This window comes from Piliocolobus tephrosceles, chromosome 8, assembly GCF_002776525.5.
Source record: "Piliocolobus tephrosceles isolate RC106 chromosome 8, ASM277652v3, whole genome shotgun sequence".
Taxonomy (NCBI): domain Eukaryota; kingdom Metazoa; phylum Chordata; class Mammalia; order Primates; family Cercopithecidae; genus Piliocolobus; species Piliocolobus tephrosceles.
In genome coordinates, this window is record NC_045441.1 from 80,037,994 (window position 1) to 80,050,359 (window position 12,366).

General features: G+C 37.3%; 1 protein-coding gene across 8 annotated transcripts in view; it reads left to right on the plus strand.

The window, feature by feature from the left end:
* The window catches only part of KRIT1 (KRIT1 ankyrin repeat containing), a 46,908-nt gene extending 38,295 nt beyond the window's left edge, over nt 1-8,613 (plus strand). For 5 of the 8 annotated variants that reach the window (XM_023226686.3, XM_023226685.3, XM_023226691.3 and 2 more), the window contains 2 exons: nt 6,603-6,719; nt 7,224-8,611. In XM_023226686.3, the coding sequence (XP_023082454.1) occupies nt 6,603-6,719; nt 7,224-7,292 (186 nt within the window). In that variant the 3' untranslated portion in view covers nt 7,293-8,611. Of the gene's footprint in view, nt 1-5,307; nt 6,312-6,602; nt 6,720-7,223 lie in introns of those variants that run through there. The other 3 variants (XR_002734637.2, XM_023226687.2, XM_023226692.2) reach the window with 3 other exon arrangements.
* The last annotated feature ends 3,753 nt before the right edge of the window (nt 8,614-12,366 follow it).

Sequence of the window (12,366 nt, forward strand, 5' to 3'; positions counted from 1 at the left end):
TTTATTTGTACAGTTCCCAAAATTTCTTTTGTTATTGATTTATAGTTTTATTTCATTGTGATCTAAGATACTTTTACAAAATTTATTGGGACTTGTTTTTTGGCCTAACAGATGGTCTATCCTGGAGAATGTGTGTTCTGCAGCTGATGGATGAAATGTTTTGTAAATGTCTGTTAGATCCATTTATTTATTTGTTTGTTTATTTATATTTTTTTAGAGACAGAGTCCTGCTCTGTCACCTAGGCTGGAGTACAGTGAGCAATCTCAGCTCACTGTAAAACCTATGTCTCCTGGGTTCAAGCAATTCCCCTGCCTTAGCCTCTTGAGTAGCTGGAATTACAGGCGTGTGCCACCACACCTGGCTAATTTTTGTATTTTTAGTAGAGATGGGGTTGTTGCCCAGGCTGGTCTCAAACTCCTGGCCTCAGGTGATCCACCCACTTTGGCCTCCCAAAGTGCTGGGATTACAGGCGTGAGTCACTGCACCTGGCTGTTAGATCCATTTAGTCAGAAGTGCAGTTTAAATCCAGTGTCTCTTTGTTAATTTCTTTTGATCCATTCAGTTTTGAGAGTGGGGTGTTGAATTCCCCAACTATTATTGTATTGGAGTCTGTCTTTCCCTTTAGATTTAATAACAGTGGCAAAAATCGCAGTTACTTTTGCACCAATCTAATATAAAGCCTTTTTTTTTTTTAACTTTTAGCATTTTAAATACATCATCTTAGGCTCTTCTGGCTTGTAGTTTCTTCTGAGAAATATGTTGTTTGTTTGATGGCAATGTCCTTATATGTGACCTGATGTATTTCTCTTATGGTTTTTAGAATTCTCTTGTTGTCTTTGAGTTTTGACAGTTTGACTATAACATGTCTTGGGAAAGACTTTTTTAGGTGAGATCTGCTTGGGTATCTTTGAGCTTCCTGTATCTTGATGCCTACATCTCTTATAAGACTTAGGGGGTTTTCAGCTATTATTTCTTTGAGTAGGTTTTCTTTGTCTTTTTCCATTTCTTCTCCTTCTAAAATCTCAGAATTCAAACGTTTGGTCACTTTATGGTGCCCTCACGTGTCACATTGGCTTTCTTCATTTTTTTTATTTCTTTTCCTTTCTTTTCTTTCCTGTCTGCCTGGGTTAAGATACCTTCAGGTTTACAAATTCTTTATTCTGCTTGATCTAGTGTATTGTTGAAGCTCTCAGTTGTGCTTTTTATTTCATTTATTGAGTTCTTCCATTCTAGGATTATATACTTTTGTTATCTTATATATCTTAGATCACACTGAGTTTCTTTAATATCATTATTTTGATTTTTTATTAGGCTTTTCAAAATTTTGGGGGAGGATCTGTTACTGAAGAATTATTGTTTTCCTTTGAAGGTGTCATGTTTTCTTGCTTTTCAATGTTTTTTGTATCCTTATGTTTATATCTGTACATCTGATGTCACTTCCTGTTTTATGCCTTGGCTTTTTTAAGGAACAACTTTTTCCTATAGATGTAGCTATAGTGTTGGTTGGATACAGTGATTTGGCTTTGATTCTGGGTAAGTGCAGTAGTATAGTCTCCGTGTGAGTTCTTCAGCTTTAATGAGCATTAGTTGTGTCTATGAGTCCCTCAGTGGCTTAGACTGTGGTTGTTAATGAAGGCTGTAGTAGGCTTTTCTCGGGACTCCAGGCAGGCTAGTGCTCAGGCACCAGTAGTTATGCCAGTCGGCAGGGCATGCCTTTCCTCAGGCCCCTAGATAGTGCATGTGGGCACCAGCAGGCATAGGCAGAGCATAACAATCCTTAAGCCCCCAGATGACATGTACAGACACCAACAGCAGGTGGAACAGGCCTGTCATCAGGCCCTCTGATGGTGTGTGCAGACAATGGCAGCAGCATGCTAGTTGAGTCAGTCCTCAGGCCCTTAGATGCTTAGGCACAGTTGACAGTGGCAGTGGGCAGGGCTTGTCCTCAGGACCCTAGACAATGGGTGCCGGTGGCAGTGGTGGTTATGGCACCACCTCTCCAAGCCCACCTCTGGTGTTTGCAGGTGCTGGTGGCAGGCAGGTGGGTTGACCTCCTGGCACTATGTGCACAGGTGACAGCAGCAGTAGGTGGGTCAGACCCTTTTCAATCCCACTTTAGAGCTCTTCAGTTAGAAGTTAGTGTATGGTGCTCCTTTTTCTAACCATAAGTCATTATAAAATACAGGTTTATCAATTATTTTATAGCATATTTAACACATTTAAATGGGATGAACAGCTTTTTAGTTTATAATAGGAAGCTAATAAAAATCAAATCTAATTTGTTTTGTTTTTTGAGACAGAGTCTTGCTCTGTCACCCAGGCTGGACTGCAGTGGTGTGATCTTGGCTCACTACAACCTCTGCCTCCTGGGTTCAAGCAGTCCTCCCACCTTAGCCTCTCAAGTAGCTGGGCTTACAAGCGTGAACTACCATGCCCACCTAATTTTTGTGTTTTTAGTAGAGACAGGGTTTCACCATGTTTACCAGGCTGGTCTCAAACTTCTGACCTCAGGTGATCCACCTTCCTCGTAATTTGTTAATTAAGATTTGTTAAGAATAGACCAAATTGGTTAAAGTAATAGGCTTATGCATTTTTAAAAGGCATTTAGATTAGGAAATTTCATCGTAAACTCAGTTTTTATTTTCCTCATTTTTATGTGTCTTTTTTTTTTTTTTTTTTTTTGAGATGAGTTTCACTCTTGTTGCTCAGGCTGGAGTGCAATGGCGCGACCTCAGCTCACTGCAACCTCTGCCTATGGGGTTCAAGCGATTCTCCTGCCTCAGCCTCCCAACTAGATGGGATTACAGGCATGTGCCACCACGCCCGGCTGATTTTGTATTTTTAGTAGAGAGGGGGTTTCTCCATGTTGGTCAGGCTGGTCTTGAACTCCTGACCTCAGGGTATCCAACCGTCTTGGCCTCCCAAAGTGCTGGGATTACAGGCATGAGCCACTGTGCTTGCCCCTTTATGTGTCTTAATAGGTCTTTATAATCACATAACTTCCTGAAATATCCCAGTCATAGTTTAGTCATTTTATATTAATTTTCAGGGTCATCTTTAAGGGCAACAGTTACTTTGATAGATATACATATGAATGGAGATAAACTATCTAGGAACATAGGGTGGAATAGGGTCTGAGTTTAGTAATTGACCTGGAGCTTTATTTCTTGAAGTCTCTTCTAGCAGGGGTCCCCAACCCCCAGACCATGGACTGGTACCGGTCCATGGCCTGTAAGGAACCGTGCCACACAGCAGGAGATGAGCAGCAAGCAAGGCTTCATCTATATTTACAGCCACTCCCTATCACTTGCATTACCATCTGAGCTTTGCCTCTTGTCAGATCAATGGTGGCATTACATTCTCGTAGGAACATGAACCCTCTTGTGAATTGCGCATGCAAGGGATCTAGGTTGCATGCCCCTTAGGAGAATGTAATGCCTGATGATCTGTCAGTATCTTCCATCACTCCCAGATGGGACCATCTAGTTGCAGGAAAACAAGCTCAGGGCTCCCAGTGATGTTACGTTATGGTGAGTTGTATATTTCATTACATATTACAATATAATAGTAATAGAAATAAAGCGCACTATAAATGAAATGCGCTTGAATCATCCCAAAACCATCCCCCACACCCCTGTCTGTGGAAAAATTGTCTTCCATGAAACCAATCCCTGGCGCCAAAAAGGTTGGGGACTGCTCTCTTACAGTCACCTTGCTTTTAGGTCATTTGCTTACCATTTTCTTTTTCTTTCCTTTTTTTTTTTTCTTAGGACACAGTCTCACTCTGTTGCCCAGGCTGGAGTGCAGTGGCACCATCGTAGCTCACTGCAGCTGCAAACTTCTAGGCTTAGGCAATCCTCCTGCCTCAGCCTCCCAAGTAGTTGGGACCAAAGGCATATGCCACCACACCCTACTAATTTATTATTTGTAGAGATAGGGTCTCACTTTGTTGCCCAGGCTGGTCTCAAACTCCTGGTCTGGACAACAAATTGAGACCCTATCTCTACAGGGTGATTCTCCCACCTTGGCCTCACAAAGTGCTGGGATTGCAGGTGTGAGCCACCACACCATCCTCATTTTCTGTTAAAACTATTTTGCCCACAGAAAATAGGCTACTGTTTATTAGCTTGTAACCACTTTTCTATATCTCTTGTACTAAGTTCATTAAAGGAAATGAAGGAGAAATGCCCCCCACCATTTCAAGAAATTTTTCCTCTGCTGTTTCAGAGCATTTTGTACCAACATCTGCAAATCGTTCTTCGTAGAACTGGATGGTGATGCTGTGCCATTTCTCTAAACTATATTTTATGTTTGTTAGCTTTCCAATTTTTGGCAGTAATACAAAGTTTTATATAGTATTCAAATGAAGGTTTAGCAATATTATTTAACACTTAAATATAACATTTCATATTATATATAATACTCTGAGCCAGGATTCAAATAAATGAGATAGCAGTAACAGACAGAAGGATGACAATAATATTCTTAATTAACAGTCTACTTTTTCCTTAGATAAGAGATTCAGTTTCTTGAACTATAAATAGGAATGCTATTCTTGGGTATCTAAAAAGGTGAATGAACCAAGGAGTAAAGATATTTTCTATCCATCTAGTCATTACCTTGTTCTCTGTAAACCACTGATAAATTTATGGCACCTTTGAAAGGTTTAAGATAATTACATATTTCAGCCATCAAATGTGGGAACAACCAGCTTGTCCTCAGTTGTCTTAGATTCACCAAGATCTATTAGGATTGCATTCAACAAGCTTTGCAAAAATAGAGCAAACAGCTTCATCTGCAAAAATACCTTCATTTGCATTTACAACACTACATGGGATACATTAGCATCGGAGATTCTCAGGAAAAGCCATGGGACACAGTTGTGTTTTTTATATCAATTATTTCTACCTTCTATAACTATAGGCTCAGTACTTTTGTTGGAAATTTGACTTCCATAATTGAGAAGTAACTATACTACAGTTGTATTTTTTTCTGTATATTGAACTGTTTTGAAGCCATATTAATGGACTGTTTTGTGGCTTTTGAATAAAGAAATTTCAGTTGATTGATTTAAAAGAAAAGGCAGTTTAAGGTAGTATGATATCTTGACTCTGTTTCAGTCTGTACCTTGATAAGTAACTATTTTAGTGTATCCTATGTATAAGGTTATATTTTACAATATAAATGTAGATAGCCATTTTTAAAAGATACTATTAGTTTTTCCTTATACTTAATGTATACTCGCGTAAATTATCTGTGTTTCATTCACAGAACCTCACTTTGTTTTATTTATTTTATTTATTTAGACGGAGTCTCACTGCTGCCCAGGTAGGAGTGCAGTAGGGCGATCTCGGCTCACTGCAACCTCCACCTCCCAGACAGAACCTTACTTTAAAAATCCCCTAACCCATTATCTTTCTGGCATATTCTTAGTTTAGTATTTGTGGTCAATATTATAAGAATTGCTATTTATAGAAAATGTTTCTAAACATAGGTATCTTAAAAATGCCATGGACCACTTATTTGTTTATATGTACACAAAGAATATACGTTCAGGGCAAGAAATTGGAAGTTACTGCTAGGAGAGAATTGTTATTAACAAGGATATATTGAATGCTTATATACAATATTATAATAGGAAAGTATAGGAATCATTAATATTGCTTTATAAATAGTTCTGTTGTTGGCTGGTCCATGTGCAGTAGCATTTACAACTATTTGATCACAAACAATTACAATTCTTCTCCACTCCCATTGCTTCACTTGACTGTCCTTAAAAAAGAAAAGCTCTGTTGAATTTATGAAAGGTATGTTAGTAATTTTTTAAATTATGCTTACTTTTATAATAAATATATCAGTGTACTTATTTTCAGTGGGATGAGATTGTCTAAGTCAACATGTTAACCCAGTTTCATAAACTACAGATCTGAAAGTACTATGTAAATATTCAAAAGAAAGATACTGAATAAAGAGAGAGTTTTTAACCTGCAGAAAGAAAATAAAGGTAGTACCTTTCATTATCCTGAAAGCCATGGATAGAATTGACATCTTTAAAAATTCTTGTCAATCTTATACAACAAATATTGCTCACGGCAGTCTCCTGAGAGTCTACCAATCTATATGATTCTGTGCTGCAGGCTGTGTGAGGTTAGTGCAGGGTGCTTTGAAAAGGCTTCATTAAAACATTCTGGGAAACCATCATTCTCCACAAACTGTCACAAGAACAGAAAATCAAACACCGCATGTTCTCACTCATAGGTGGGAGTTGAACAATGAGGAATATGTGGACACAGGGAGGAGAACGTCACATTCCGGGGTCTGTCAGGGGGTTGGGGGCTAGGGGAGGGATAACATTAGGAGAAATACCTAATGTAGGTGACGGGTTGATGGGTGCAGCAAACCACCATGGCACATGTATACCTATGTAACAAAACTGCACATTCTGCACATGTACCCCAGAACTTAAAAGTATAATAATTTTTTTAAAAAAGCATTCTGAACCATTATATTTAGACCAGACTACATCAATGTAGATAGTAAGAAAAAATAGGTGATGTTTTTAATATATATTTCAATATAATTATTTCCAATTATGTTGCAGGCTTTACTCATCAGTCTTAACTATGGTTGTTTTATGTGGCAATTGGGAGATACTGATACTTGTTTTCAGATCCATAGCATGGAAAATAAAATGAGCTTTATAGTACATACAAAACAGGTAAGTATCATTTATTTTGGACTTCTAATAATGAACTATTGTGTTAGTAAAGTTACTTCTTTTTTTTAAAGTGGCATTCATTTAACTTCAAGGAAAACTTGTAATATTCCATGAAATTAAAATATTTAAGACCAAGGAAAAAAGCCAGGCCTTCTGAGCAAGGAAGAATCAGAAACTTATCTGAATAGTTTGTTTCAGTTTTGTAACAAACTCTTTTGCCATGTCTTTTCATTCTGGTCAGTATTACCTGTCTCTTTTATCAAGTTATTAGGTAGTCCTTCCATCTCCTTGACCTACCTGTGCCGCCTAGCTGTATCCAGCAAATTGCGTCTTAAGTCCCTTCAAAAAGCCTGAGTAAATATCCCCTCTATACTCTTTCTTAACAAGCTGTCTCATGATAAGAAAGTTCCCTTTCAAATAGATAGCGAACTGCCCAGTGTCATGAATGTCCTTTAAACATTCTTACATGTTTTATATTTATTATTGACATGTTTTACTTTGTAGGCTGGTCTCGTGGTAAAACTGTTAATGAAGCTAAATGGACAGTTAATGCCCACTGAAAGAAATTCATAAAAGAGAAGTAACTGTTACTCAAGCCACCACATTTTGTAATGCAGAATTTTTTTCCGTGAAAGATTTCTTAAAAGATTACTTTGGCCAAGCATGGTGGCTCGCCCCTGTAATCCCAGCACTTCGGGAGGCTGGGGCAGGCAGATCACCTGAAGTCAGAAATTGAAGACCAGCCTGGCCAACACGGTGAAACCCTGTCTCTACAAAAATACAAAAATTAGCTGGGCGTGGTGGCGGGTGCCTATAATCCTAGCTACTAGGGAGGCTGAAGTGGGAGAATCGCTTAAACCCAGGAGGCAGAGGTTGTAGTGAGCCAAAATTGCACCGCTGCATTCCAGCCTGGGTGACAGAGCAAGACTCCATCTCAAAAAAAAAAAAAAAAAAAAAACTTTCAACAAGGCATTTAGTTTCTTGTAATATATATGTACACTATTACATTGTACAGAATCTGTACTTATGTTTGGTGTGTAATATACCAATTAATTTTATATAATATCCTCATAAGCTATTCTAATTTTTGAGAGAAACACAAAAAGTTATAGATTGATAGTCTGTATAATAGACAAAATAGTAAGCTTTATAAAAAGTTATTTTTGGTAAATGGTAAAGAATTTGGAGTGGAATGTGATGAGATTAAAATGTAGCTTTGGTATAACTTCATGTGTATTTCAAAATATACTGAACGTCAACATGATTTGAATAAAGAAAATGTATTTTCTACTTGAACCATATGACACTTATTTAAAACAGTTTTCTGCAGTCTATAAACATTTCTCAACATTTTTTTAAAAGTCTTAGTTAAAATGTAAATCTGATATATGTTAATGTTTCTCAAAGTATAGTACATGAACTCCTTGCATCATAATTACCTATGTGCCTTTTAAAAATTAAGATTTCAGAGACCCATTCCAAACAAGGGCATTCACTCTGGAAGTAGCATGGCCTTGTGAATTTAACTTTGGTTTTGTTTTTTGCTTTTTTGCTATTAAAATAATTCCAGACCCAATAAGGAATTTCGATTATTAAAGTTGAGAAATTTCACAAAACTGCCTAGCACACAAGCACACACACACATACATAGACATATTTTAAGTGATCATCTTTTGATATCAGAAGTTGCATTTGTTAAATACATGCTATATTTTTTGTGAGTTGACTTAATAGTTTATGTATATTGACTTTACTTTGTAGGAAGTAAATCACCAAGTATCTGATTGTTTCATTTAGGGAAGTAGTGATATAGATGAGGAGGCAACTTGATAAATGTGCTATTCATAAGCTAGAAACTACAGTATTTCCAAACTAATAGACTGAAGAATTCTAAATAAATTCAGAGATATAGTTATATTTAAAGTTGTCCTACAGTTTGCAGATGATTTTTATATTACTACTCTTCACATTAACTTCTGCTTATTTTTAATGGTACTATGTATAGGCCTTATTAAAATTAAGATTGTATGGTTAAGTAAAGTTAACAGGAAAACCTGATTTATCTTTAATTCTGTGCTAGGTACTTTTGATTCTACATGAACAATACCCTGTTCGGTTCCCTTCATTCTAATGTCCTCGACTGTTACCAAATACCCTGTTGACTCCCAAACCTAAGATTTTAGCTTCAACTTCATTTCTGAACTCCAAATCTTAATTTCCAAGTTATTCTTGTTCTAGGTCCATCTAAATGGTCTACAAACAACTTCAGTTGAATCATAACTGGAAATAGAATTTATTTCCTCTATTTGTTCCATTCTATCCTTCCACTGTATTCCCTATTTGGTTAATGACATCATCAAACTACATTCAGTTGCTTAGCCTGGAAATACTGTTATGGTGTTCAGCCTTTCCCCAACTTACATATTTTGTGGATCAAAGTCCTGTCTGATGTTTTGGGAGTTCTTTCTCATTTCCTTCCTCCCTGCTTGCACTGCAGCCAGTCTAGTTCAAGTCCTCACCATCCATTCCTTAGCTTGTAGTAGCTTCCTACCCCTGACTCAGGCTCTATACCCTTCCTGCCTTTCTGCCACACTGATGCCAAGTTAAGCTTTCTCGTCAGTCTGATTATTTCATTACACTGTGAAAATCATTAGTGGTTACCACTATATGTAGAATTAAATTCCAAATTATTTAGTATTGAAACCAAGGCCCTTAGTACACTGTTGCTAAGCTGCCTATCAAGATTATTGTCTGACCACTTCTCCCATACTCATCGTACACTCCCATTGTTTCCTAACTCCTCAGTCGTGTGGGGGAATTCAGTACTTTCTGATTCAATAATTTTAGGGTGAGGCCCAAGCATTTCTATTCTTAAAGTATTCTATATACTTATGATATACAGCTAGGGATTAGAACTGTAATTATAAGCAACTTTAGGAGATAGCCTAATGAGTTTCCTTTCACAGAGAGAGGTGAGGATGCAATGATACCACATCAAACAACCTCCTGCTCTGTGGAATACAGTTTACCTTCCTGGGGATGTACAGTATAACAGCCCTAATAAGAAAGGAATAGGAGACTATTAGAGTAGCATAGCTATTAAAGGTTTAAAAATATATAGCATTAAAAATTCAATTTTAAAAATTAGTATTGAGAAAAAAAAATTGATCATTATCTTTCAGACCATAACAATCCAGAAATAAAAATAGGGAAATCTAAACAGCTTTTAATGAATGCCTAGTATTGATCAGGCATTATATGTGCTCTAGGGATCAAGATACCATTTTCTTTTCATCATTCTTTCAGTAAATTTGAGTGCCTTTTTTGTGCCAGGGACCCAGTGGTAAGGAAAACAAAATCCCTGCTTTCAGAGAACAAAGTCTGAGGGAGACAGTAAATTATCATGGAAATATATAATTGTAACTCTAATTACTGTGATGAAAGAAAAAAATCTCAGCGTAACAGGAACCCTTGATCTAGTAGGGATCAGGAGAGGCTTTCCTGAGCAGGAGATGCTTGAGTTGGCATCTGACATGTGAGCTGGAATTAGTTATGTGAAGACAGTACAGCTGGAAGGGAAATGAGGTGAGATATTTTGACCCCAAAAGACAGACCTGGAGAACTGATAAGGGGGTTTACAATTACTCATTTTCAGTTGTGATCCAAATTCAAGTAATTGTTTATCCAAATCACAACGAATTAATTTTTATTATACAAATAAAACCAGAATAGTTAATACTGCACATGATTAAATGTATTAGAGAAAACTTACTGAAGATTAAAACTTACAAGATTAAAAATCGCCAAAATTTAGCCAATAATGGGCAAAAAAAGAAAAACAAAAATAAGAAAAAAGTTGCCAAAACTGACCCTAGAAAAATTAGACTTGATGGAAATGTTCAACAAAGTAAAACATCTCAGTTATTGACCAAATTTAATAGAAGAATTGCATTAATAAAATTTAGATTTTTTATTTGATCCTGAGAAATCAATGGCAAAAAACTCTAAAAGAAGATTGATTAATTGATTGAGATGGAGTCTCGTTCTGTTGCCCAGACTGGAGTGCAGTGGCATGATCTCAGCTCACTGCAACCTCCAACCCACCAGGTTCAACCAATTCTGCCTCATCAGCCTCCTGAGTAGCTGGGATTACAGACGTACACCACCATGCCCAGCTAATTTTTGTATTTTTAGTAGAGACAGGGTTTCACCATGTTGGCCAGACTGGCCTCAAACTCCTAACCTCAGGTGATCCACCCTCCTCGGCCTCCCAGAGTACTAGGATACAGGCATGAGCCACTGTGTCTGGCCCTCCAAAATAATTTATATATGCAAAAAATGGATTGGGGACTCAGTATGTTGCCTTATCATTAACATAGAAAACGATATTCTCAGTGAAAATAATTTCTGTCAAAGCATAATTTATTTTTGCTGCAATTTATAGAAAACTGGTAAGGCACTTAATTGGCTTGAGGCTGGGCATGGTTACTCATGCTATAATCCCGGCGCTTTGGAAGGCCAAAGTGGTAGAATCACTTGAGGCCAAGAGTTTGAGGCCAAGAGTTCAAGGCCACACCAGCCTGGGCAACATAGCAAGATCTCCATCTCTACAAAAATAAAAAATAGCCAGGAGTCGTGGTGTACACCTGTAGTCCCAGCTACTCAGGAGGCTGAGGTGGGAGGATTTCTTGGGCACAGGGGTTTGTGGTTGCAGTGAGCTATAATTTCACCATTGTACGCCAGGCTGCGTGACTGAGCAAGCCCCCGACTCTAGGTAGGTAGGTAGGTAGGTAGGTAGGTAGGTAATAGATTAGATAGACTTGCGTGCATGCAAGGATTAGATGATAGACAAGATAGGCTTGAGTGTGTGTGAGAATAGATGGATAGAGACAGAGAGATAGGCTTGAGTGCATGCAAGAAAATATTTTCTCACCAAAAATCCATCTATGATGGTATAATTTTCATTTAATGTTTGTATTCATAAGCATGTCAGAAAGCCTCTAGTGTTATTTATGGTATTTGGAGAAGGAGGCATAGGCAGACTGTAAAATCCCTAAAGCAGAGGCATCAAGCTCTTGGGGATCTTAGAGGCCAGAGTATTTAAGACAAATAAATATCTTTTAGACATCTTAGGGTGTAGATGAGAAAAAGTTTCAATACATTGTGCTAATTTCTGTGATAAAAGGAAGCACCAGGTTATTCAGGATTCATTGGAAGGGCACCCACGTGGGTGGGAAATTAGGAACTTATGTCCCAGTTATTTAAATTATAATAATAGCTACTACTTTAAATGATGCTTACTACACTATTGGCATTATTTGAAGCACTTTTGGGATACTAATTCATTTATTCCTGACAACAATCACTATGAGGCAGATACTATTATTCCCATTTTACAGATAAGAAAATTGAAGTTGGGTTAAATTACTTTCCAAAGCTAATGAGTGGTGGAGCTCAGATTCATACCTGGGCAGCCAAACTCCAGAGCATAAGTTTGTATGGTTATAATAAAAACATAAAATAATACTTGTTTTCTATCTTTAAAATCTTAGGAGCCATAGTTTCTAACAAAGTGATGTAAATGTTTTCATTTTTGTATATTGTGTAACTTTGAACACCGCTATATACAGAGAGGCTGTGTTATTTG